The sequence below is a fragment of the Mytilus trossulus genome, chromosome 12, assembly GCF_036588685.1.
Source record: "Mytilus trossulus isolate FHL-02 chromosome 12, PNRI_Mtr1.1.1.hap1, whole genome shotgun sequence".
Lineage (NCBI taxonomy): Eukaryota > Metazoa > Mollusca > Bivalvia > Mytilida > Mytilidae > Mytilus > Mytilus trossulus.
In genome coordinates, this window is record NC_086384.1 from 22,087,267 (window position 1) to 22,112,953 (window position 25,687).

Below are 25,687 nucleotides of genomic sequence, written 5' to 3' on the forward strand. Positions count from 1 at the left end.
GATATTTCAGAAGGTGTTCAGTCCTTAATATTTCAGACTGAGTTGTTAAAGCTTTATGAAACCCGATTAAATTCGAATTATGCAGTCCTGGAATATAAATTTCGTAATAAAGGAGGTCCTGGAATGTTATAAGAGCGCATTGAACTTGAACAGTAATTGTAATTTTCAGTAAATTTGCGGCTCTTAGAATTTTACCTAACAGTAAGGGATAAGAAATGAAATTCGGCTGGTGACCTGCAGCAATTTTGTTTGAGCTTGGAATCTGTTAGTTCGGTCGATAATGGTTATTTAATTTACAAGTTACGGTTTAAACGATTTTAATGATATCTCAGTATTTTGATGAAATTTCGTTTAAGTAAAAATAGGGTTGCTACAAACCTTGCGGAGCTTGCAGAATTAGAAATATACTCTGCATCTATGCAATACTTGACCGACAGCTTAAAAGGAGAAAAATGTCTTACATATAAAGTTTAATAATAAAAAAAAACCGGACAACTGTCGGAAAGCATCACTAAACACTTAAAAAGAATGAAATGATTGTAACAAAATAGAAACACAAAGACATCAACAAGAACATAATCACAGCTACTTTTACAGAAAGATCAACATATCATCATGTGTTTCTATTTTGTTACAATCATTTCATAGAAGAAAAAAATGGTTTTTTTTAAATATATATCTCTACTCTCTCCCTATACGGTTACCTCTAACTGTCCCAGGTTAGAGGTCTCGCTAACATGTTTAACCCCGCAACATTATTTATGTATGTGCCTGTCCCAAGTCAGGAGCCTGTAATTCAGTGGTTGTCGTTTGTTTATGTGTTACATATTTGTTTTTCGTTCATTTTTTTTTATATAAATTATAAGGCCGTTAGTTTTCTCGATTGAATTGTTTTACATTGTCTTATCGGGGCCTTTTATAGCTGACTATGCGGTACAGTGGGCTTTTCTCATTGTTGAAGGCCGTACGGTGACCTATAGTTGTTAATGTCTGTGTCATTTTTGGTCTCTTGTGGACAGTTGTCTCATTGACAATCATACCACATCTTCCCAGTTTTTATAAACACACCAGCAATACGTACAGTAGAACTCAGTTTACTTTAAAAGAAGTCTGCCGTCCGATGTCAGAATAGGCCTGAAACAAAAGCAATTAAACAAACTGACAATGATACATAAATTGACAAAAAAACAACTACATGTATCTAAGTTACTGACAGCCAGCTCTATCCAGATGGTGTTCATCAATAATTGTATCTTTTGAGCCGATATCTTATCATGCCGGCAACATTGCCGCAGTCTTGGTCCTGCTCTTGGTACATGTGATACATGTAGTCCGGATGTGTGTGCTTCATATATTGGAGCATTATACATATTTAGAAATATTCTATAATCAACGTACTAACTTTATGTAACTGTTTAGAACTTCATTGTCAGATGATCAGGAAGGAAAGGAACGCGTTTAGTGGGGTTTTTTTTGGCAAATTTAAAACCCGTATTTTAAGCGTATCGATTCCGTTACTGTTTCCGGTGTTATTTTAACACATGTTTCTTGATTTCTCTCCCCTGCTATTTTCACTTTCCAAACTTAAATTTTTCGTATATTTCACAATAATTCACGCAGAAAAGTATTTGGTAGGTACTTTAAAGTGAAAAAAACCTTTATATTTTGGTTTGGCATATTGACAAATATTTGGATGAGCTTTTCAGTGAAAAGATATTGATAAAAAACTAATCATTTTAGTCTATTTATAAGTATTACGTTTTTTTTTAATTTTAAAATTTCTGATTTACTATGCTGTATCTAGTTAAATCTTGTTCAATCTAGCAAAAACCTGAAATTACAGTTGTGCAATCGAAGCTTATTTAAAGACATACTTAGCTAATAACACCACAAAACTCAAAAGCAACAGATATATAAGTGGTAAGATATACAATATTCAAAGAGTTCAATGTAATTATTTTAATTTCTTACCATTTTACAGACATGAATGTTTTCACTACAATATAAATTTCATATTGCATTAAGGATTAGGTAACAAAGCTACTTTTGCAAAATGGTTATGATCAGAGACTACATTACAATCTTGTTCTGTGTGCAGTTTGTGGGGTTCCTGTTGTTTATTCTGTAACAGGAGGGTCGGGTGGCTATGTGTCACCATTCCCTCTTGTCGATAAATGGTTCGTTCCGCTGTGACTGAGCTCTGGCAAATGAGACCAAATACAGATGTTCAGATACTTTATTAAAATACACATCGTTCACATGTGAACAGTAAAACCAACACATAAATTTAGTGAAGTGAAGAAGACTTCATTGGTCGGATTAATGATAAATAAATTTAGTGAAGTGAAGAAGACTTCATTGGTCGGATTAATGATAAATCCGTGTTGTGAAATATTATAAAGCTGATTAATGATAAATCCAAGTGGTCAATTTAAGACCCAGTACAAAATATTTCTTTAACAAGTCTATACTTTTCACAAGTCCATCTACAACAGTATAATTCCACCATGAGAATGGCAAAATCTTCTCTTGAATATCCAGTAAGTTGGATGTCTTCCAAATCATTACCATATGATTTATCTAAATATACACTTTGTCATATTCCTTTCTTTGACAGTGAAATGGTTCATTTTGTGTCATACCTTGTTTTGCAAAGGGAGATTATTCCGAAGCTGCGCATCTCCGTAACAATTCTTTGGTTTTCTATGTTGTGTCATATGTACTATTGTTTGTCTTTTTCATTTTTAGCCATGGCGTTGTCAGTTTGTTTTAGATTTATGAGTTTGACTGTCCCTTTGGTATCTTTCGTCCCTCTTTTGTTGCTGCGGAACTGTAGCTCATACATGTATATGTAAATGTAGGTCCTTGTGTTATTTTTTTACTATTTAATTTACAGACCATAATTTGAAATCTGTACCGTTCAATGCTTTCAAGCACTTTGATTTTTTTTACTTCTTTAGATGCCAGAAAGAGAGTTATTTGGTGGTGCCTTTTCAGCATTTCTACCTGATGGAGCTAAAGATGTCAGGTAATAAGAATAAGAATATATGTACTTAGCTAAAAATTATATAAAAATTAAATTGTTCAAGCTTTAGAAACAAGACAAAAAGAGGCTTGCATGGCTTTTTCTGTTTTGAAGCAAATGAAATTACTTTTATTCCTCAACAACAGGGGCGGATCCAGCCATTTAAAAAGGGAGGGTCCTAACCAAGGACAAAGGGGGGGTTCCAACTACATGTCCTCATTCAAATGCATTGATCGTCCAAAAAAAAGGAGGGGTTTCAACCCCCCCCCGAACCCCCCTCTGGATCCGCGCCTGAACAATATAATATATATGTACTTATTTTTAACTATATTTCAACGGACTCTTTGAACATGTTGAACTCTTAACTGTCATGTCATCTATAAAACATTTTGTTTACAGTACAGGTATCTAAAACCAATCTTCTTCCTGAATGACTTGCTGATGCAAATTCCTGTCAAAATTATATTTGTGAGGCTCCAACACAGATTCAGTTTCAATATTTCATTAAAGTTGAGCTCACCACTTGAATAACAAAATATTCAAATACATATATATGAAAAATAACATACAACATAAAAAAATCAAAAACATATATAAAACATAGTGTATACATGTACTAAGAATTGAGAGACTTATAATTCAATGAATAATAATATATAATATTTTACATAAAACTATGTGTATTTAAAATTTAAATCACAGACTTTTAAGCATATTAGACAACATTCATGTTCAATGATTTTTTTTCTCACCCTGATCCCTAAGTTTTTACAAAGTAGTGCAGTTACCCCCCTTTGAATATGATTCTGCAACTTTAGACAGATTTTACACACAATCAGGAATTATTTACACACAAATACCACACAATCAGGAATTATTAACACACAAATTCCACACATTCAGGAAATATTTTTCACATGCAGAAATGGACTAGAGTGTAATTACCTCCCGTTTTTTATTTTTCAGTGACTTCAGACAGATTCCAGACAATCAAGAAGTATTTACACATGCTGAAACTGACCAAAGTGTAATAATAGAGATTATGGAACATGTGGAAGGTGGAGATGATGTAGCCATTAAGTAAGATAAAAATGAGAATGGAAATGGGGAATATGTCAAAGAGACAACAACCCAACCATAGAAAAAACAACAGCAGAAAGTCACCAACAGATCTTCAATGTAGCGAGAAATTCCCGCACCCGGAGGTGTCCTTCAGTTATATATTAGAAAATTATAAGACATATATTAGAAAAAGGGTGAAAGATACCAGAGGGACATTTAAAACACATAAATAAAAATAAACTGACAATGCCATGGCTATAAAAGAAAAGACAAAGACAAAAATTGTACACAAAAAAAGCACATACATTTTTGTAGAAAGACTAAGCAACAAAAACCTTACCAAATACTGGGAGTAATCTCAGGTGCGCAAGAAGTGTATATAAATCCTGCTCTACATGTGGCACCCATCCTATTGCTCATGTTAGTACAAAAATGGTATTAAGTCTAATAGGAAGTCACATTCGTGAAAAGGAGACCTGATTGTAGTTATGAGAAATCAGTAGATTGAGGGGGTAAATAAAAAGGAGACTCAAAGTGATAGTACTAAAAATTACTTACTTTGTCCTAGTAAGACTCTGGACGATGTACATTTAGGGCACTGAAGAAAATTACAATTTTTTATACGACCGCAAATTTTGAAAAAATTTTCGTCGTATATTGCTATCACGTTGGCGTCGTCGTCGTCCGAATACTTTTAGTTTTCGCACTCTAACTTTAGTAAAAGTGAATAGAAATCTATGAAATTTTAACACAAGGTTTATGACCATAAAAGGAAGGCTGGTATTGATTTTGGGAGTTTTGGTCCCAACATTTTAGGAATTAGGGGCCAAAAAGGGCCCAAATAAGCATTTTCTTGGTTTTCGCACTATAACTTTAGTTTAAGTTAATAGAAATCTATGAAATTTTGACACAAGGTTTATGACAACAAAAGAAAGGTTGGGATTGATTTTGGGAGTTTTGGTTTCAACAGTTTAGGAATTAGGGGCCAAAAAAGGGCCCAAATAAGCATTATTCTTGGTTTTCGCACAATAACTTTAGTTAAAGTGAATAGAAATCAATGAAATTTAAACACAATGTTTATGACCACAAAAGGAAGGTTGGTATTGATTTTGGGAGTTTCGGTCCCAACAGTTTAGGAATTAGGGGCCAAAAAGGGACCCAAATAAGCATTTTTCTTGGTTTTCGCACCATAGCGTTAGTATAAGTAAATAGAAATCTATGAAATTTAAACATAAGGTTTATGACTATAAAAGGAAGGTTGGTATTGATTTTGGGAGTTTTGGTCCCAACAGTTAAGGAAAAAGGGGCCCAAAGGGTCCAAAATTAAACTTTGTTTGATTTCATCAAAATTGAATAATTGGGGTTCTTTAATATGCCGAATCTAACTGTGTATGTAGATTCTTAATTTTTGGTCCCGTTTTCAAATTGGTCTACATTAAGGTCCAAAGGGTCCAAAATTAAACTTAGTTTGATTTTAACAAAAATTGAAACCTTGGGGTTCTTTGATATGCTGAATCTAAAAATGTACTTAGATTTTTGATTATTGGCCCAGTTTTCAAGTTGGCCCAAATCGAGGTCCAAAATTAAACATTGTTTGATTTCATCAAAAATTGAATAATTGGGGTTCTTTGATATGCCAAATCTAACTGTGTATGTAGATTCTTAATTTTTGGCCCAGTTTTAAAATTGGTCTAAATTAAAGTGCAAAGGGTCCAAAATTAAACTAAGTTTGATTTTAACAAAAATTAAATTCTTGGGCCTCTTTGATATGCTGAATCTAAACATGTACTTAGATTTTTGATTATGGGCCCAGTTTTCAAGTTGGTCCAAATCAGGATCTAAAATTATTATATTAAGTATTGTGCAATAGCAAGTCTTTTCAATTGCACAGTATTGTGCAATGGCAAGAAATATCTAATTTCACAATATTGTGAAATAGCAAATTTTTTTTTAATTAAGAGTTATCTTTCTTTGTCCAGTATAGTAAGCAATAAATATCTGCAAGAATTTTTTTAATTGGAGTTATCTTTCTTTGTCCAGAATCAACTTAAATCTTTGTTATATACAATATACAATGTATATTCACTTTTTACTACCAACTGGTAAATTTAAATAATCTTTACCATTCAGTGATAACAAGCAGTTTTTTTACATCTTAATATTTTATGATGTATTTAAATGAGAAGTAATTGTTGCAAACTCCATTAGAATATTTTAATTGAAATTAGTTTTGGAATAAGGGAAAGGGGGATGTGAATAAAAAATTGGGTTCAATTTTTCTCATTTGAAATTTCATAAATAAAAAGAAAATTTCTTCAAACATTTTTTTGAGAGGATTAGTATTCAACAGCATAGTGAATTGCTCTAAGAGAAAACAAAAATTTTAAGTTCATTTGAATACATTCATTCTGTGTCAGAAACCTATGCTGTGTCAACTATTTAATCACAATCCAAATTTAGAGTGGAATCCAGCTTGAATGTTGTGTCCATACTTGCCCCAACCGTTCAGGGTTCAACCTCTGCGGTCGTATAAAGCTACGCCCTGCGGAGCATCTGGTTTTAATTTCTTCCCCTCTACTCACTCTTAAATGTTTTTATAACTGTTTGTACATAACAGAAATCTAACATGTACAATGTAATTTGGCACACTCAAAATCTTTTATTACACCAATTACCAATTATAAGACATTAGCAAAAGATTAGATAAAATTTGGTATTGCAAAAGCTACATAGTGGTTCCAACTGCTGATAATACTAGGATTTCTCCTGAAATTTCACATGGTATGTAAAGTTTCTATAAATAAAGAATTATTCTTTTAACCAAAAAGTGTCAAAAAAATGTTAAAATTTCTGTTGTTATATGTTGTTAATCTTTGATAATAGCATTTAGATAATCGCATTTAATTAAAACAATTTTAAATTCGACAGTGTTGTAATTGTTTCCTTTCTTTTTAAGAACCCATTTTGAAGACTTAGCCCAAGGCAATGATGTATCACCACAAGATAGTGAGATAACACATACAGAACAGATATCAGATGACAAGTTGTCCAGTGAACAGTAAGATTTATACCAGCTGTTTGGGTGTTAATCACATGAATCAGTAACATATGATATAAGATATGGAATAGTGATTTTGATTGTTATACCGACCGTTCAAGGGCTGTATAGCCAGTCAAGGTCGTTTGTTGATTGATATATTTACTCTTTTAATTTTGATATTTATAAAATAAGGAGTAGTGGTTTTGATAGTTATATTTACTTGTTTAATTTTGATATTTATAAAATAAGGAGTAGTGATTTTGATTATTACATTTACTCTCTTAATTTTGATTTTTTTTAGCTGGGAAGGGCAGTTCTTCTAATTTTCACTTCAGTGTGCAATAAAAACTGTCATGTTTCTCTGAAAAAAAAATTCATTGTGATAAAAAGATCCAATCTTATTTATCAATTAAAAGTTAAACTGATTGTTAATTTCAAATGTTATTATATAGATGTACACAGCTATAGTCAGCCCTTGAAAACCCATTATAAAGACATCAAACTTATATATTTTTACTTATAAGTGAGATAATCTACTTTTACTTATTTAATCAAGGGGAGATAATCTACTTTTACTTATTTAATCAAGGGGAGATAATCTACTTTTACTTATTTAATCAAGGGGGGATAATCCGTGAAACTTGATGATTTCATTGAATTCTCCTTACATATAACTGTTAAATTTTTATCAAATTTAATTCCTTTTGTAAAATTTTGTGCAAATAAAAAAAAGTCCAAAGTCATCATGGCACAAGTTAGCCAACACTTACTTATTTTTTAAATGAGAAATTTGACAAATACTGTGAATTCATTATTTTTCATTGGATACCAATTTTCGTGGTTTTTGTGGATACAAGGGAACCACGAAATTAAATGTTCAAGGAACAACATATTATATAAAGGCGTGCATGCAGATGTCAACAAAACCATGAAATCAAATATCCACGAACATGCAAGTTTTTCTGAATCCACGAAAATTGGTACCCACAAAAATTAATGAATCCACAGTAAGTAGAAAAAAAATGAAAAAAAAATCATGTCAATATAAAAAAGAAGATGTGGTATGATTGCCAATTAGACAGCTATCCACAAAAGACCAAAATGACACAAACATTAACAACTATAGATCACCGTACGGCCTTCAACAATGAGCAAATCCTATACCGCATAGTAAGCTATAAAAGGCCCCGATAAGACAATGTAAAACAATTCAAACGAGAAAACTAACGGCCTAATTTATTTAAGAAAATGAACGAAAAAAAAAATATGTTACACATAAACAAACAAGAACCACTGCACTTACAGGCTCCAGACTTGGGACAGGCACATACATAAACAATGTGGCGGGGTTAAACATGTTAGCTGAATCCCAACCCTCCCCTAACCTGGGACAGTGGTATAACAGTACAACATAAGAAAGAAGGTTTGATTTGTACCAACTTTTGATTAAATTAATATCCTCTTTGGTAAAATGGATCATTAAAACCTTATTCTCCATAAAACATGAATTCCACTGTGACTAATAAAAGAAATTAGACAGTTCAATACAAAAAAATATCAAAATGCATGTAAGAGACTAGTCCAAATAATTATGACGTCTTCGAAGGCTATTTTAAAATTTTGCTTCGACACCTTCCTGCGACGTCGAAGTAAGGCGTCAAAGAAAAAAAATGTAATAGCCTTTCAAGATGTCATAATTGTTTGGACTAGTAAGAGACCGAACTTGTAGTACTTTCATTCAAAATAGAAAATTTGACAAAAATTAGAAAATTAATATGAAAAGTCATGTAAAAGATTGAATTGTGAATGACGACCAAACTAAGTCCATTGATGACTGTACAGGTTAAACAGTCTGTGGTCTTGCTTGTTCCAATCTGGTTTTTATGTGACTGCCAAATATTTGCGGTCATAAAATGGTATAGCGATGTCAAGGTCATAGTCGTCCGGAGACATTTGTTTTGCAGAGCTTTTAATCTTCTATTTGAGCATTGAGTTACAAAGAAGGGAATTGAGTCCATAGTTACCTTTGATGTTTTAGTGAAATTGTCCTGGTTTTTTAGCTCACCTGGCCCGAAGGGCCAAGTGAGCTTTTCGCATCACTTGGCATCCGGCGTCCGGCGTCGTCCGTCGTCGTTAACTTTTACAAAAATCTTCTCCTCTGAAACTGCTGGGCCAAATTAATCCAAACTTGGCCATAATCATCATTGGGGTATCTAGTTTAAAAATTGTGTCCGGTGACCCCGCCAACCAACCAAGATGGCCGCCATGGCTAAAAATAGAACATAGGGGTAAAATGCAGTTTTTGGCTTATAACTCAAAAACCAAAGCATTTAGAGCAAATCTGACATGTGTAAAAATGTTCATCAGGTCAAGATCTAACTGCCCTGAAATTTTCAGATGAATCGGACAACCTGTTGTTGGGTTGCTGCCCCTGAATTGGTAATTTTAGGGAAATTTTGCTGTTTTTTGTTATTATCTTGAATATTATTATAGATAGAGATAAACTGTAAACAGCAATAATGTTCAGCAAAGTAAAATCTACAAATAAGTCAACATAACCAAAATGGTCAGTTGACCACTTTAGGAGTTATTGTCCTTTATAGTCAATTTTTAACCATTTTTCGTAAATCTTGGTAATCTTTTACAAAAATCTTCTCCTCTGAAACTACCAGGCCAAATTTAAACAAACTTGGCCGCAATCATCATTGGGGTATCTAGTTTAAAAATTGTGTGGCGTGACCCGGCCAACCAACAAAGATGGCCTCCATGGCTAAAAATAGAACATAGGGGTAAAATGCAGTTTTTTGCTTATAACTCAAAAACCAAAGCATTTAGAGCAAATATAACAGGGAGTAAAATTGTTAATCAGGTCAAGATCTATTTGCCATGAAATTTTCAGATGGATTGGACAAACTGCTGTTAGGTTGCTGCCCCTGAATTAGTCATTTTAAGGAAATTTTGCCGTTTTTTGTTATTATCTTGAATATTATTATAGATAGAGATAAACTGTAAAGGGAAACAATGTACAGCAAAGTAACACCTAAAAATAAGTCAACATGACCTAAATGGTCAATTGACCCCATAAGGAGTTATTGCCCTTTATAGTCAATTTTTAACAATTTTCATAAAATTTGTAAATTTTAACTAACATTTTCCACTGAATCTCTTAGGCCAGGTTCAATATAGATAGAATGATTGTAAGCAGCAATAATGTTCAGTAAAGTAAGATATACAAACACATCACCATCACCAAAACACAATTTTGTCATGAATTCAAATGCGTCCTTTGTTTAATATTCACATAGACCAAGGTGAGCGACACAGGCTCTTTGGAGCCTCTAGTTTATTTATAAAACATTTTCTTAAAAAAAAATGCTATAAGTCAATGAATGTTGTGTAGACTTAATTTTAAGATTTAGTTTTTGTTTATTACAGTTTTGATAGTGCCTGGTACATCTTAGGACAACAGGATGTAGCCAAGTTTAATGAGGCGGCAAAGAACACTATCAGCATCCACATGGGCCTGATCAGATTATCAGAGTTTGAATCAGATATCCTGATAACATTTAATGATCCTGTCAATATAGAGTAGGTACCATAAGGGAGAGGGGAATGAAATGACTGAATCAGATATCCTGATTAAATTCAATGATCCTGTCAATATAGAGTAGGTACCATAAGGGAGAGGGGAATGAATTGACTGAATCAGATATCCTGATTACATTCAATGATCCTGTCAATATAGAGTAGGTACCATAAGGGAGAGGGGAATGAATTGACTGAATCAGACATCCTGATTACATTCAATAATCCTTTCAATATAGAGTAGGTCTCATAAGGGAGAGGGGAATGAATTGACTGAATCAGATATCCTGATTACATTCAATAATCCTTTCAATATAGAGTAGGTATCATAAGGGAAAGGGGAATGAAATGACTAAATCAGATATCCTGATTACATTCATTGATCCTGTCAATATAGAGTAGGTACCATAAGGGAGAGGGGAATGAATTGACTGAATCAGATATCCTGATTACATTCAATGATCCTGTCAATATAGAGTAGGTACCATAAGGGAGAGGGGAATGAAATGACTGAATCAGATATCCTGATTACATTCATTGATCCTGTCAATATAGAGTAGGTACCATAAAGGAGAGAGGATTGGAATGACTGAATCAGATATCCTGATTAAATTCAATGATCCTGTCAATATAGAGTAGGTACAATAAGGGAGAGGGGAATGAATTGATTGAATCAGATATCCTGATTACATTCAATGATCCTGTCAATATAGAGTAGGTACCATAAGGGAGAGGGGAATGAATTGACTGAATCAGACATCCTGATTACATTCAATAATCCTTTCAATATAGAGTAGGTCTCATAGGGGAGAGGGGAATGAATTGACTGAATCATATATCCTGATTACATTCAATAATCCTTTCAATATAGAGTAGGTATCATAAGGGAAAGGGGAATGAAATGACTAAATCAGATATCCTGATTACATTTAATGATCCTGTCAATTTAGAGTAGGTACCATAAGGGAGAGGGGAATGAAATGACTGAATCAGATATCCTAATTACATAATTAAATATTATTATTAATTATAATATAATAAATAGGTTACAATAAACCAGTACATTGTATGGGTTCAGCCATTTTATGAGCATCACATGGTATTCAGATTTAAAAGTATAACTTATCCTGATTGGTTGATGTATGTACCCGTTATTTTTAGCTCACCTGACCTGAAAACACCAATCTATTGTAAAACCATGTCGGATATTTTAAATTTTCATTTAATTACCACTTGTGATCATAAAAATTATATCACTTTTAATAGTAATTGGGTGATAACTGTTTGGATATGAGTACCCTAAGCTGACACTTGTGACATGACTTATACTACCTGGTTCAATCGCATTTGACATGCAGAAAACGTTATCAGAAAATCACAAAATAATTTGAAATCTATGTTTCCATATTGAAAATTCCCTTTAGAAAAGAGGTTTGGTCGTATATTTTTACTATTTTCAAAAAAAATCTCTTCCTTCTGGTATAACTTCAATCAAGACCGTATATAAAACATTTTGAATTTCAGCTAAATAAGTTTGATACATCTTTAGAAAGTGATTATAATTGGCTTTAGCTAATGTTTCATTCCTTTAATGCATTAAAAGCGTCTTATGCATTCTCAATCTCTTGTCAAATATTGTTTATTTTTGTAAGTTTTCCTTCAGCCAACATTGAAATATTTGTGTAAAGTTGTAAACTATGGATCGGAACTAGGCCAGATACGACAAAAATCCATATTTTTACGATAATAACTTCAGCTAGATGGCCGGCACAAATTAAATGGCACAGTAGACAGAAAAAACTATCTCAAAAGAGAAAACTACGCATTCTAAATGCATTAACTGACTTATAGCAAGGTCTTTTACTTTAAATGTATTGTTAATATACTGATTAAAGTAGATTAACTTTTGTTAAAAATATATATCATTTTGATGTAAAGAAACAACTGGGACTAATTCTTTGAGTAGCTGTCACCATGAAAAGATTAGTTTAATAGACATGACAAAGAAAAAGAATGAAATTTTATTGCTAACTAATACTTTCTCTTCCCTTTTTATATAAAATTCATTCATTCATTCTTGAGTTGGTTATGAAGGATAACTGGAACCTTACATATATATTTATAAGTGTCCCAAGAGGTAAAAACAACTGTTATCATGGGTATAGTTTAATTGAATTTAATTCTCAGTTATGAATTGAACAATATAAACATATACCATAAAGGAAATAGAGCATTGCTGCGAAGCAACACGTCAAATGACATTGAACAAAATACAGTTTATTTTTTTTACGCCAAATGTGATGCTATCAAAAATTTCTGGGGAGAACACTGGACAGTAAGTGCAGATCTGGATGTTCTCACAGCTATTGACCACTGGTTCAAAGCTAATAACAACTAATAGAAAAAATTATGTACTTAGTACCTAAGACTAAAATATCAATCAGTACACATCCAACATTCAATGGATTTAGTATGAAGATGTCATTAAAAGTCAGAATAAAACATGACCTTGTGCAATGCCAAACTATAAGTATCCACAGAGTGTAGTTCCATGAAAATACATATGTGTATTATGTGGTATTGTTTCGGTCTTAATTTAATATCTAACATTGTTTTATTTTAGCCCATCTAGTAGTAGTCACCATGCTGTACCTACACACTGTATCAGATGGTCTGTAGAAGATTTTAAACAGATGCTGATGTCATTCAAACTTCATGATTCAGGAATATTTGGTGTATAATGACAGCTGATATGATATATTATCCAACCCCCATGGATAATAAATAGTTCATAAACATCAATAGGAATTGTAATATCATATGACAGATTATTTGGTGGGTGTGAAATTTTAGCAATTTTAAGCCATTGTTGTGGGTTTTGCAGGAAACAATTGCTAGCGTGAATTTAAATTTAGTATAAAAATTGGCATATTAAAAAAGAATGCTAACTTTACCAAAATTTGCACCCTGCCAAGATAATCTGTGATGCGGTAGCATGTAGATGCTTTAATTTGAAATGTAAAGGGCCATTCCAGAAAAATGACCATACAGGGAAAGGGAGGGTCAGGAGTACTTTACAAAAATATTACGATAATTGGTAGAATTATAGGGACTGAAATAATCTGGGGAAAAAATCCCAAGTTCAGGTGTAAAAAATGTGCCGCTCAACTAATTCAGTATTTATTTCTGGAATAGCTCTAGGTATACAATGTTATATTAAGAATTAAGGAATTTTTGTCAAATCTTGAATCATCTTACATTCTTAGCTTATTTGTCTGACTACAATATTTTGAATGGCGAAAAGCACAAATGATTAATGAATATGTCATAAAGATCATCATACATTATGACTTCTCTTTATAGAGTTATCTCCCCTTATACTTTTACATGTTCATTTAGAAATTGATGTCCTTATTAAATGTTTATTTACTAGTAAATGATTGTATTATAGTTAAAAAAGTAGATCTTATTTTGAAAGTTGATGAACAAATGAAAATCAGTATCAAACAATTTTTGAATGCAAAGTTTATTTAACATTAACATGAACATGATATGTGTTACAGATTTAAATTAAAAAGTCATAAGGGACCAATTTGTGTATTAAATGTGAAACTAAACATTAGAGTCAAAATTAGATACACTATGAGTATGAAATGTATCACATTTTTTTGTATAAACCTATTTACAAAAATGTACTTGTATCAAGAGCCTCTCATATTACTTTATTTTTTTTGGTTAAAAAATAAATGATTTTTTTGATTGAATGTCTAAATCCAGCTGTTTTTATACTGGTACCTATTTGCACTGTAAAATTGTATTGATTGTATAAGATAAGTAGTAATCTAATCAAGAACCCTTAAAAATATTGTAAGCCATTTTATATGATTATTCTGTTTTAAAGCATTGAGTCTGTTTAAAGCATGAGCCAAGTGCTATGATTTATGAAGTATTAAACAAAAATCAGCTCTTCAATGAGGATTAAAAATAACTAACAAAATGAATCCTTAGAAGTCTTTGATGTGTGGAATGTACTTTGTCTTTGACAACATGATTTATCTTTTTATGAGGTTAAGGTGGTACCCAACACCTTGACTAAAATTTATTTGGCTTGTTTAATTTTTATAACATTTTCACAAAATATTTACTTTGGCCCTTTGAAAAAAATATAAAAATTCAGAAAACTTGAACCAATCAATTTTTTGGAAAAAATTGGTTGGATATATAGGATAAAAGCAGTTTGACAAACTCTAATTTTGATCTTTGAGAAGCTTACTATTTCCTTAACAATGCAATGTAATTTAAACGTTAAGCTGATTTTACAGAGTTATCTCCCTGTAGTGTTAGGTACCACAGGCTACCACCTTAAAGCAAGTAAAAAAATCCAATCATTTTTTGGCAGCTGTATGTTACACACAAACAAAACACGTATATATATATTGTATTGTTTTATTTCGCAATGCTTTGATATAAGAAAGGCATATTGATAGTATGGCTGGTACATTATTGTCATGCTTTTTACAATATCCTATTTGTTCCACTTAAAAAATACAAAGCCGTGAAATACAGATCTTTTATAGTAAACAGGGACAGAAGTACCAGTCTACTAATTTATTTCGACGTTACTACAACCAATTTACATGAATTTATTGTTAGATGTTGAAATTTAATGCATGATTATATATTTTTGTATTAAAGAAATAAATTATTCTCAGAAGACCAATTGATTTCCTTTACATATTTATTTATGCCCCCTAAGTGCTTTGTGCATATAATGTTACTTATTACTGTCCTTCCTTCAGTTTGAAATCAAAACAGTTGTCGCAACTTTTTATTACTTTTCTGGACTTTCTTGTAATGTGTACAGAACTGAATCTGCTTTTGTGTACATAATTTTATAGTGATGACTTACAGATTGAGTTTGTGTTCCTTTCTGGTTGAAAGATATTTTTTTAAGAATTAAAGCCATTGCACTCCTCAAGTTTGAAGCCAGAATCCAATAAATAGATTTTTTCATGAACGTTTGAATTGACAGTTGCCTATTGGGAGTTAATGTAGACTGAAAGACTTTCCTTGTCAAAAACCAATGGAATGGGATTCCAAACCAAAGATATACAAAGGATAGGTGCATGATTCGTCACCTTTGACATACTGTATAAAGATATCATAGGGTGGTGTGGTATGATTGCCAATTATGTAACTTTCCCCTAGAGAACAGGGATGTCATGTCAGCAGCTATACTTTGGATTTGATAGTATTCTTTGGATACCAATTTTCGTAGATTTCGTGGGTATAGGTGAACCAAGAAATCAAATGTTCAATGAATAACAAATTTTCTGTAGGCATGTATGCAGACTTTCAAATATTCACAAACTTTTTTCTTTAATTTACAAAAATTGGTATCCACGAAAATAAATGAATCCACAGTAGTTCATTATATACCACTTTCAACAATGAGCAAAACTCATTATGTACTGTAAGCAATGAAAGACATTGGCATATTGTCACAAAAATATTAGTGATGTGTGTATTTTTTAATCAACATTCAGATACTTTGCATATTAACATATTTAATATGGGGCTTTTATGTGGGTGTAAGTGAGTATGCTTTCCTTTAGTGACTTTTAGGTCCTTTTAGGAAATGTGTTGGAGTGATAAAAAAGAAAATGATGAATAAATTAAAAAGGGAATATAGTGTGTAGACAACAACCAAATGACAAAAATACAAGGAAATAATGTATGATGACTTTGAATAAACATCTGATGACCTTCAAACTAAAACATCCTGTATTTATTTGTTTAATTCCAGCATAGGTCAAATGTCTTTACAAAGGCATTGTAATCTGCCCTTTTCTCGAATAAATGATATATCCAAGGAGACCAGACATTAGATTCTGTCCCTTTCCTTTATAACAAATTTACTCAAAAAAAATTATAAATTGATTTCCATTGATTTTGGTTCATTTCTGTATACTATTAACTGGTTTACCAAGGAGAACAATAAATGAAATTGTGCCTGTTTTCTGTATAACTAATTTGCCAAAAGAGACAAGAAGTTGTATGTATTCTGTCCTTTATCTGTATAACTGCAAAAAAAGATAATAAATTGTATTTTGTCCTCTTTGAGTAAAACTGATTTACCCAGGGACACAAGACATTGCCCCAGTTTTCTCTCATCACTTGGCATCCGTAAACTTTTACAAAAACTTCTCCTCTGAACCTACTGGGCGAAATTTAACCAAACATGGCCACAATCAATTTTGGGGTATCTAGTTTAAAAAATGTGTGGCGTGACCCTCCCAATCAACCAAGATGGCCACCATGGCTAAAAATAGTACAAAGGGGTAATATGTAGATTTTGGCTTTAAACTCTAAAACCAAAGCATTTAGAGCAAATCTGACATGGAATACAAACTATCTGCCTATAAATTTTCAGACAAATCGGACAACCAGTTGTTGGGTTGCTACCCCTGAATTAGTGATTTTAAGGAAATCTTGCAGTATTTGGTTATTATCTTGAATATTATTATAGATAGAGATAAACTGTAAACACCAATAATGTTAAGCAAAGTAAGATCTACAAATAAGTCAACATGACCAAAATTGTCAATTGACCAATTAAGGAGTTATACTTTATAGTCAATTTTTAACCATTTTTATACGACCGCAAAATTTGAAAATTTTTCGTCATATATTGCTATCACGTTGGCGTCGTCGTCGTTGTCTGCGTCGTTGTCGTCGTCTTCCTAATACTTTTAGTTTTCGCACTCTAACTTTAGTAAAAGGGAATTTTAACACAAGGTTAATGACCACAAAAGGAAGGTTGGGATTGATTTTGAAAGTTTTGATCCCAACAGTTTAGGAATTAGGGGCCAAAAAGGGCCCAAATAAGCATATTCTTTTTTTCACACAGTAACTTTAGTTTAAGTGAATAGAAATCTATGAAATTTTGACACAAGGTTTATAACCACAAAAGGAAGGTTGGGATTGATTTTGAGAGTTTTGGTTTTAACAGTTTGGGAATTAGGGCCCAAAAAAGGGTCCAAATAAGCATTTTTCTTGGTTTTTAAGTAAATAGAAACAGTTGGAGTTATCTTTCTTTGTATAGAATAGTGATTGAATCAACTTGTTTTCACCATAACTTTAGTATTAGTGAATAGAAATCTATGAAATTTAATCAGAAGGTGTATGACCACAAAAGGAAGATTGGTATTGATTTTGGGAGTTTTGGTCCTTATAGTTTAGGAATTAGGGGCCAAAAAAGGGTCCAAATAAGCATTTTATTTTGTTTTCGTACCATAACTTTTGTATAAGTAAATAGGAAAAAGGGGCCCAAAGGGTCCAAAATTAAACTTTGTTTGATTTCATCAAAAATTGAATAATTGGGGTTCTTTGATATGCCGAATCTAACTGTGTATGTAGATTCTTAATTTTTGGTCTCGTTTTCAAATTGGTCTACATTAAGGTCCAAAGGGTCCAAAATTAAACTTAGTTTGATTTTGACAAAAATTGAATCCCTGGGGTTCTTTGATATGCTGAATCTAAAAATGAACTTAGATTTTTGATTATTGGCCCAGTTTTCAAGTTGGTCCAAATAAGGGTCCAAAATTAAACTTTGTTTGATTTTATCAAAAATTGAATGAATGGGGTTCTTTGATATGCCAAATCTAACTGTGTATGTAGATTCTTGATTTTTGGTCCTGTTTTCAAATTGGTCCAAATCAGGATCTAGAATTATTATATTAAGTATTGTGCAATAGCAAGAAATTTTCAATTGCACAGTACTCAGCAATAACAAGAAATTTCCAATTGCACAGTATTGCGCAATAGCAAGAAATCTTCAATTGCACAGTATTGTGCAATAGCAAGTATTTTCAATTGCACAGTATTGCGCAATAGCAAGAAATATCTAATTGCACACTATTGTGCAATAGCAAGAATTTCAATTGGAGTTATCTTTTTTTGTCCAGCATAGGTAATTGAATCAACTTAAATCATTGTTTTATTGAATTAAGACAATCTTTACCATTCAGTGATAACAAGCACATTTTTACATTTTAATATTTTATGATGTATTTAAATGAGTAATTATTGTTGCAAACTCCATTAGAAATTGGAATTGTGATTAGTTTTGGAATAAAGGATAGGGGGATGTGAAAAAAAAAATTGGGGGGGAATTCAATTTTTCTCATTTGAAATTTCATAAATAAAAAGAAATTTCTTCAAACATTTTTTTGACAGGATTTATATTCAACAGCATAGTGAATTGCTCAAAGGCAAAACAAAAAAATTAAGTTCATTAGACCACATTCATTCTGTGTCAGAAACCTATGCTGTGTCAACTATTTAATCACAATCCAAATCAAGAGCTGAATCCAGCTTGAATGTTGCACCAATCGTTCAGGGTTCAACCTCTGCGGTCGTATAAAGTTGCGCCCTGCGGAGCATCTGGTTCTAAAATTTTAGTATTCTTTTAAAAAATCTTCTCTGAAACTACTGGGCCAAATTTGACCAAACTTGGCCACAATCATCATTGGGGTATCAAGTTTTAAAAATGTGTGGCGTGACCCTGCCAACCAACCAAGCTGGCTGCCATGGCTAAAAATAGTACATAGGGGCGAACTGTAGATTTTGGCGTATATCTCTAAAACAAAAGCATTTAGAGCAAATCTGACAGGATTACATTGTTTATCAGGTCAAGATCTATCTGCCCTAAATTTTCAGACAAAACAGACAACCGGTTGTTGGGTTGCTGCCCCCGGATTAGTAATTTTAAGGAAATTTTGCAGTTTTTTGTTTTTATCTTGAATATTATTACAGATAAAGATAAACTGTAAACAGCAATAATGTTCAGCAAAGTAAGATCTACAAATTAGTCAGCATGACCAAAATTGACAGTTTACCGGTTAAGGAGTTATTGCCCTTTATAGTCACTTTTTAACATTTTTCATAAATTCTTGTAAATGTTTGTAAATTTTTAGAAAATATTTTCCACTGTAATTTCTGGGCCAAGTTCATAACAGGTAGAAATAATTGTAGCAACAAGAATGTTCAGTAACTAAGTAGGATTTTCAAACACATCACGATCACCAAAATACAATTTTGTCATGAATTTATCTGTGTTTAATATGCAATAAGGTGAGCGACACAGGCTCTTGAGAGCCTCTAGTTCTGTATAGCTAATTTATTGAGGGATTCAAGACATTGTCCTAGTTTTCTGTCCATTTTTCTGTAAAACTGATTTATTCAGCGAAACAAGACATTGCCCCAGTTTTCTGAGAAAATGATTTACCCTTGGATACAAGATACTACCCCCAGTTATATGTCCTTTTTCTGTAAAACTGATTTACCCAGGAATACAATACATTGTCTCAGTTTTCTGTGGAATTTATTTTATCCAGTGATACAAGAAATTGACCCCCAGTTTTATTTCCTTTTTCTGTTTAACCAATTTACCCAGAGATACAAATATTGTCCGCAATTTTCTGTCCCTTTAGTGTACCAGAGATTTACCCAGGGATACAAATAATTGTCCACATTTTTCTGTCCCTTTTCAGTTTTATCAATTTATCTAGAGACTCTGTCCTTTTGTTGTATTACAGTACTGATTTATTCAGAGAGACAGACAACACGTTGCTTCCAGGACTCTGTCCCTTTGTTGTATTACTGATTTATCCAGAATGACAGACAACACATTACTTCCAGGACTCTGTCCTTTTGTTGTATTACTGATTTATCCAGAGAGACAGACAACGCATTGCGTCCAGGACTCTGTCCTATTGTTGTATTACTGATGTATCCAGAGAGACAGACATCACATTGCTTCAAGGACTCTGCCCTTTTGTTGTATTACTGATGTATCCAGAGAGACAGACAACACATTACTACTAGGACTCTGCCTTTTTGTTGTATTACTGATGTATCCAGAGAGACAGACAACACATTGCTTCAAGGACTCTGCCCTTTTGTTGTATTACTGATGTATCCAGAGAGACAGACAACACATTACTACTAGGACTCTGCCCTTTTGTTGTCTTACTGATGTATCCAGAGAGACAGACATCACATTGCTTCAAGGACTCTGCCCTTTTGTTGTATTACTGATTTATTCAGAGAGACAGACAACACATTACTTCCAGGACTCTGCCCTTTTGTTGTATTACTGATTTATCCAGAGAGACAGACATCACATTGCTTCTATGACTCTGTCCTCTTGTTGTATTACTGATTTATCCAGAGAAACAGACATCACATTGCTTCTATGACTCTGTCCTTTTGTTGTATTACTGATTTATCCAGAGAGACAGACATCACGTTGCTTCCAGGACTCTGTCCACTTGTTGTACTACTGATTTATCCAGAGAGACAGACAACACATTACTTCCAGGACTCTGCCCTTTTGTTGTATTACTGATTTATCCAGAGAGACAGACATCACGTTACTTCCAGGACTCTGCCCTCTTGTTGTATTACTGATTTATCCAGAGAGACAGACAACACATTACTTCCAGGACTCTGCCCTTTTGTTGTACTACTGATTTACCCAGAAAGACAGACATCACATTGCTTCTATGACTCTGTCCTCTTGTTGTATTACTGATTTATCCAGAGAGACAGACATCACATTGCTTCTATGACTCTGTCCTTTTGTTGTATTACTGATTTATCCAGAGAGACAGACATTACATTGCTTCTAGGACTCTGTCCTTTTGTTGTATTACTGATTTATCCAGAGAGACAGACATTACATTGCTTTTAGGACTCTGTCCTTTTGTTGTACTACTGATTTATCCAGAGAGATAGACAACACATTACTTCCAGGACTCTGCCCTTTTGTTGTATTACTGATTTATCCAGAGAGATAGACAACACATTGCTTCCAGGACTCTGTCCTTTTGTTGTATTACCTATTTATCCAGAGAGACAGACATTACATTGCTTCTAGGACTCTGTCCACTTGTTGTACTACTGATTTATCCAGAGAGATAGACAACACATTGCTTCCAGGACTCTGTCCTTTTGTTGTACTACTGATTTATCCAGAGAGACAGACATCACGTTACTTCCAGGACTCTGTCCACTTGTTGTACTACTGATTTTTCCAGAGAGATAGACAACACATTGCTTCCAAGACTCTGTCCTTTTGTTGTATTACTGATTTATCCAGAGAGACAGACAACAAATTACTTCCAGGACTCTGTCCTTTTGTTGTATTACTGATTTATCCAGAGAGACAGACAACACATTACTTCCAGGACTCTGCCCTTTTGTTGTTTTACTGATGTATCCAGAGAGACAGACATCACATTGCTTCAAGGACTCTGCCCTTTTGTTGTATTACTGATGTATCCAGAGAGACAGACAACACATTACTACTAGGACTCTGCCCTTTTGTTGTATTACTGATGTATCCAGAGAGACAGACATCACATTGCTTCAAGGACTCTGCCCTTTTGTTGTATTACTGATGTATCCAGAGAGACAGACAACACATTACTACTAGGACTCTGCCCTTTTGTTGTCTTACTGATGTATCCAGAGAGACAGACATCACATTGCTTCAAGGACTCTGCCCTTTTGTTGTATTACTGATTTATTCAGAGAGACAGACAACACATTACTTCCATGACTCTGCCCTTTTGTTGTATTACTGATTTATCCAGAGAGACAGACATCACATTGCTTCTATGACTCTGTCCTCTTGTTGTATTACTGATTTATCCAGAGAGACAGACATCACATTGCTTCTATGACTCTGTCCTTTTGTTGTATTACTGATTTATCCAGAGAGACAGACATCACGTTGCTTCCAGGACTCTGTCCACTTGTTGTACTACTGATTTATCCAGAGAGACAGACAACACATTACTTCCAGGACTCTGCCCTTTTGTTGTATTACTGATTTATCCAGAGAGACAGACATCACGTTACTTCCAGGACTCTGCCCTCTTGTTGTATTACTGATTTATCCAGAGAGACAGACAACACATTACTTCCAGGACTCTGCCCTTTTGTTGTACTACTGATTTACCCAGAAAGACAGACATCACATTGCTTCTATGACTCTGTCCTCTTGTTGTATTACTGATTTATCCAGAGAGACAGACATCACATTGCTTCTATGACTCTGTCCTTTTGTTGTATTACTGATTTATCCAGAGAGACAGACATTACATTGCTTCTAGGACTCTGTCCTTTTGTTGTATTACTGATTTATCCAGAGAGACAGACATTACATTGCTTCTAGGACTCTGTCCTTTTGTTGTACTACTGATTTATCCAGAGAGATAGACAACACATTACTTCCAGGACTCTGCCCTTTTGTTGTATTACTGATTTATCCAGAGAGATAGACAACACATTGCTTCCAGGACTCTGTCCTTTTGTTGTATTACCTATTTACCCAGAGAGACAGACATTACATTGCTTCTAGGACTCTGTCCACTTGTTGTACTACTGATTTATCCAGAGAGATAGACAACACATTGCTTCCAGGACTCTGTCCTTTTGTTGTATTACTGATTTATCCAGAGAGACAGACATCACGTTACTTCCAGGACTCTGCCCTTTTGTTGTATTACTGATTTATCCAGAGAGACAGACAACACATTACTTTCAGGACTCTGTCCTTTTGTTGTATTACTGATTTATCCAGAGAGACAGACAACACATTACTTCCAGGACTCTGCCCTTTTGTTGTTTTACTGATTTATCCAGAGAGACAGACATCACGTTACTTCCAGGACTCTGCCCTTTTGTTGTATTACTGATTTATCCAGAGAGACAGACAACACATTACTTCCAGGACTCTGTCCTTTTGTTGTATTACTGATTTATCCAGAGAGATAGACAACACATTGCTTCCAGGACTCTGTCCTTTTGTTGTATTACTGATTTATCCAGAGAGATAGACAATACATTGCTTCCAGGACTCTGTCCACTTGTTGTACTACTGATTTATCCAGAGAGATAGACAACACATTGCTTCCAGGACTCTGTCCTTTTGTTGTACTACTGATTTATCCAGAGAGACAGACATCACGTTACTTCCAGGACTCTGTCCACTTGTTGTACTACTGATTTATCCAGAGAGATAGACAACACATTGCTTCTATGACTCTGTCCTCTTGTTGTATTACTGATTTATCCAGAGAGACAGACATTACATTGCTTCCAAGACTCTGTCCACTTGTTGTACTACTGATTTATCCAGAGAGATAGACAACACATTGCTTCTATGACTCTGTCCTCTTGTTGTATTACTGATTTATCAAGAGAGACAGACAACACATTGCTTCCAGGACTCTGTCCTTTTGTTGTATTACTGATTTATTCAGAGAGACAGACAACACATTGCTTCAAGGACTCTGCCCTTTTGTTGTATTACTGATTTATTCAGAGAGACGGACAACACATTGCTTCCAGGACTCTGTCCTTTTGTTGTATTACTGATTTATTCAGAGAGACGGACAACACATTGCTTCCAGGACTCTGTCCTTTTGTTGTACTACTGATTTATCTAGAGAGACAGACATTACATTGCTTCTAGGACTCTGTCCTTTTGTTGTATTACTGATTTATCCAGAGAGATAGACAACACATTGCTTCTAGGACTCTGTCCTTTTGTTGTACTACTGATTTATCCAGAGAGATAGACAACACATTACTTCCAGGACTCTGCCCTTTTGTTGTATTACTGATTTATCCAGAGAGATAGACAACACATTGCTTCCAGGACTCTGTCCTTTTGTTGTATTACCTATTTATCCAGAGAGACAGACATTACATTGCTTCTAGGACTCTGTCCACTTGTTGTACTACTGATTTATCCAGAGAGATAGACAACACATTGCTTCCAGGACTCTGTCCTTTTGTTGTATTACTGATTTATCCAGAGAGACAGACATCACGTTACTTCCAGGACTCTGCCCTTTTGTTGTATTACTGATTTATCCAGAGAGACAGACAACACATTACTTTCAGGACTCTGTCCTTTTGTTGTATTACTGATTTATCCAGAGAGACAGACAACACATTACTTCCAGGACTCTGCCCTTTTGTTGTTTTACTGATTTATCCAGAGAGACAGACATCACGTTACTTCCAGGACTCTGCCCTTTTGTTGTATTACTGATTTATCCAGAGAGACAGACAACACATTACTTCCAGGACTCTGTCCTTTTGTTGTATTACTGATTTATCCAGAGAGATAGACAACACATTGCTTCCAGGACTCTGTCCTTTTGTTGTATTACTGATTTATCCAGAGAGATAGACAACACATTGCTTCCAGGACTCTGTCCACTTGTTGTACTACTGATTTATCCAGAGAGATAGCCAACACATTGCTTCCAGGACTCTGTCCTTTTGTTGTACTACTGATTTATCCAGAGAGACAGACATCACGTTACTTCCAGGACTCTGTCCACTTGTTGTACTACTGATTTATCCAGAGAGATAGACAACACATTGCTTCTATGACTCTGTCCTCTTGTTGTATTACTGATTTATCCAGAGAGACAGACATTACATTGCTTCCAAGACTCTGTCCACTTGTTGTACTACTGATTTATCCAGAGAGATAGACAACACATTGCTTCTATGACTCTGTCCTCTTGTTGTATTACTGATTTATCAAGAGAGACAGACAACACATTGCTTCCAGGACTCTGTCCTTTTGTTGTATTACTGATTTATTCAGAGAGACAGACAACACATTGCTTCAAGGACTCTGCCCTTTTGTTGTATTACTGATTTATTCAGAGAGACGGACAACACATTGCTTCCAGGACTCTGTCCTTTTGTTGTACTACTGATTTATCTAGAGAGACAGACATTACATTGCTTCTAGGACTCTGTCCTTTTGTTGTATTACTGATTTATCCAGAGAGATAGACAACACATTGCTTCCAGGACTCTGTCCTTTTGTTGTATTACTGATTTATCCAGAGAGACAGACAACACATTGCTTCCAGGAC

The 25,687-nt window shown here is 33.8% G+C and overlaps 1 protein-coding gene across 1 annotated transcript; it reads left to right on the top strand.

Moving 5' to 3' along the window:
- Positions 1-1,529: 1,529 nt before the first annotated feature.
- On the top strand, positions 1,530-14,541 carry LOC134693291 (ran guanine nucleotide release factor-like). The gene is made up of 6 exons (XM_063554037.1): positions 1,530-1,631; positions 2,961-3,028; positions 3,992-4,105; positions 7,044-7,145; positions 10,563-10,715; positions 13,336-14,541. Exons 1-6 carry the CDS (start codon positions 1,542-1,544, stop codon positions 13,451-13,453), a joined length of 645 nt encoding a protein of 214 aa, XP_063410107.1. The 5' UTR covers positions 1,530-1,541; the 3' UTR covers positions 13,454-14,541.
- The last annotated feature ends 11,146 nt before the right edge of the window (positions 14,542-25,687 follow it).

Coding starts and splice junctions, on each gene's coding strand:
- LOC134693291 (XM_063554037.1), top strand. CDS start 1,542: ATGTTTCTTGATTTCTCTCCCCTGCTATTTTCACTTTCCAAACTTAAA. Junction 1,632..2,960: donor TTCACGCAGAAAAGTATTTG/GTAGGTACTTTA, acceptor TTACTTCTTTAG/ATGCCAGAAAGAGAGTTATT. Junction 10,716..13,335: donor AATGATCCTGTCAATATAGA/GTAGGTACCATA, acceptor GTTTTATTTTAG/CCCATCTAGTAGTAGTCACC.